At 36.0% G+C, this 3,178-nt stretch overlaps 1 protein-coding gene across 2 annotated transcripts in view; it reads left to right on the plus strand.

The window, feature by feature from the left end:
* Positions 1–2,460, plus strand: part of USP6NL (USP6 N-terminal like) — a 222,538-nt gene extending 220,078 nt beyond the window's left edge. For both annotated transcript variants that reach the window (XM_006150020.3, XM_006150019.3), the window contains one exon: positions 3–2,460. In XM_006150020.3, coding sequence (XP_006150082.1) covers positions 3–762 — 760 coding nt within the window. In that variant the 3' untranslated portion in view covers positions 763–2,460. The remainder of the gene's footprint in view (positions 1–2) is intronic.
* Positions 2,461–3,178: the final 718 nt, after the last annotated feature.

Consider the following 3,178-nt stretch of genomic DNA (forward strand, 5'->3'; position numbering starts at 1 on the left):
AGGAATGCCCTTTACCCCAACAGTCCAAGGAAGCATGCCGAACCAAGTTCTAGTCCGCCCAAAGTTCCCAACAAGTTTACTTTTAAAGTACAGCCTCCAAGTTATTCAAGATATCCGTCCCAGTTCGATGGGGAAGATCGGGGCACAGTGCATCCACCCTCCTACAGCAATCCCCCCATCTATCATGGAAATTCTCCTAAACACCTCCCAACCATGAACAGCAGCTTTATGTCTCCACAGTTTAGCCCGGGGATTCAAACGAATCCTCCCAGGAGACCTCACGGTTCTACCCTTTCAATTGATATTTCTCCGGAGAGGTCTTACAGCCGCCCACCTATTGTACTACCATCTAGTAGAATAGAAGTCTTTCCTGTTGATATTGGTGCTGGGGGATATTCGGGCAATTCAGGGTCACCAAAGAATGGAAAATTCATCATTCCTCCAGTGGATTATTTGCCAGATAACAGAAAATGGTCAGAGGTTAGTCAAACACACAGACCTGAGATACACGGACAGTCCTGGACTCGAGATGCTACCCGTAGCCACTTAAGCAGTTTACCAAAATATCCAGCCTTCCAACACATACCCTTTCAGGACCATAACCTTCCAGTGGTCTCAGTAGATAGTCCAGTGCGGTATAAAACTTCACCAGCTGCAGAAGATGCTGGTCTATCTGGGTATCAGTACTCAGGGCCTTCGCCTCCAGCATATCACTACAGAAACCGGGATGGGCTTTCTATTCAAGAGTCAGTACTGCTGTGAGAATTTGCACTTGCAAAAGATAAGAGAATGGAAACCATACAAAACCCACATGGCTATGTTTATAATCGCCAAAGCAGTATTTTATACTATTGTAAACAACTCGCACAATTCTAATGTATGTTAGTAATGAGAATATATGGAAATGTTTTCATTCCCAAGTGGATGCTGCTGAAGATGAGCGATTGAATTGCATCATCACGGAACCTGTTCAAAAGAATTTAACCTGGAAACATAGCAATAGCATTGAGGGATGCACACACCGTATTAATTCATTATTCACTTTCATTTACGTCTTTCTCCAAAACCTGATCATTTTTACTTTGTTGGCCCATTTTATTTGGACTAATGTTACAAAATACTGAAAAACCTTATAGAATAGGTATTTTTAAGGTTGTATGTAGTGTATGTGACTTTTAAGAGCTTTGATAGGCATCTGTGCACATTTGAAAACAGAACTAAAGAAACAATTTTTTTTTTGCAAAGTACTTTTAATGTAGATCTGTGGGTAATATATTATTCTTTTAAACCTGTCTTTCAGTCCAGTTTCGTCCCCTCCCATTTTAACCCAGGTCATAAGCTGACTGAAGAGTTTGCCCTGACTTTATTACTGCAACATCTCACAGGATGCTTGTCATTATCTTTCAGTTGCTGCCATTTTCTTTCAATCATAAAATCAAAAGGCATTGGAGAAAAAAGGCCAACCACTTAATGGTGCTTAAAAGTCAGGGCAGTTAAAGTAAGTTTATGGTCAACGGTGCAATGTGCACTGCATCCATTTGCACCGAGACCGGTCTTAGTGCTTTTGGTGTCCTTGGCTCTGGGCTGACTCTTGCAGAGCTCAGAGCAGACTCTTCCTTGCCAGATGCAAAGGGAATGCTGCTGTAGGGCCCTCCGGTTGGATGCACAGGAAGAGTGGCCAGTACCCATCCAGTACATATGCCGGGCAGCAGAACCAATAAACTAAATGTTCATTTGAGAGCAGATTGAACACACTGGGTCTTACCCTAAAGGGCCTTGGGGGCCATTTATTTGAATTTTTTCTGGCACTCTTCCTTTAAACAGTATAGTCAATGGATGTCGCTACACTTATGACCATGACATTGTCCGTGTTGATATTGTAAAAACAAGATTCAGGTTATTAATGAGAGTCTAGAATTTGGTCTTTCTAAAAAAATATAGTATGACTTTGTACTTTCAAAAACCTTTTTATTTTCTCTTTTAGTAAAATTTAAAAATTCAGGTTTATGAATAAAAAATAGTAATGTCTTTAAAAATATTCTATTACACTACAGTTACCCAAACCAACAGTGTTTTGAGCACTCTAAGAAAGCATGACTTTGTGTTTCATTGGAGAGCTCATTTTCACATACATCGCTCAGATTGGAATGATCGAGAATAGAAAACCTAGCATCTATGGTTCTTCCTGTTGCAGTTTGAGGCTTTATACTTTCGAGGTACAAAAGTATGTCTTAATATGAAAGTGACATTTTTTAGCTAGTGAATGTGACTATTTTTTATGTATATAATGAGTCTAATGTTATTTTAATCAACTTGGTAATGATGTTATTAAATGGTAAAACAAATGCAGTGTATTAAAGCTTAACACTACACTGAAGCTCAAACAAAATCTTGATAAAATAACTGGGTTCTTGATTTAGATCATGTGGAAGCTGAGAAATAAATGTATATAAAAATGTAGCTGAGGATATTAATTCTGATTTTTAAATCTTGATTCTGTGACTTGTAATAAACCAAATCTAGACATTTTTTATCTGTATATTTCTTTTGATGTGATTGTTTTTAACATGCTAAAAGTAATAAGTATATTTTGTTTTGTGTCTTTTATGTGCATTTTTTTCCATATGGCTGAAGTGCTACATACCTGATAATTCTATTTTTCTTCTAATTGAGTAAATGTTGCCTAGCCTTTACTTACATATATATATATATAAGTATATATATATAAATTCTATGTTATATGCTTTATTCATTTCCATTAAGACTGTATTTAGAATTCTATCACCTTTATTTAATATGACATTATTAATAGCAATAAGATATTATTTCCAGTCTTTCCTATTATAAAATGTAGCTCTTTATGTTAGTTTTTTTAAGTAGAAAAATTTATTTCTAAATTATTTTGCCCTTATATGGTTTTACTCCTTCAAATTTATTTTCTAATAAAAGATAATAAAATACTGATAAAAGATGGAATAATACTGGTAAAGTCAAAAAATATATATCTATAGAAAACATACTTGGTGAGGATTTTCATGGTGTGGAGACTGATTTTAGACTGTAACTGCGTGCACACGGTGTAAATATTTTACCATTATTAAGTTTTTCTTCAAGGTAGTTTTGCCTAACATAAGCACACTTTGGTATAGTTTTATATTGTAATATATCGTTTGAGAAG

This window comes from Tupaia chinensis, unplaced genomic scaffold (assembly GCF_000334495.1).
Source record: "Tupaia chinensis unplaced genomic scaffold, TupChi_1.0 Scaffold000275_1, whole genome shotgun sequence".
In the NCBI taxonomy this organism is placed as follows: Eukaryota; Metazoa; Chordata; class Mammalia; order Scandentia; family Tupaiidae; genus Tupaia; species Tupaia belangeri.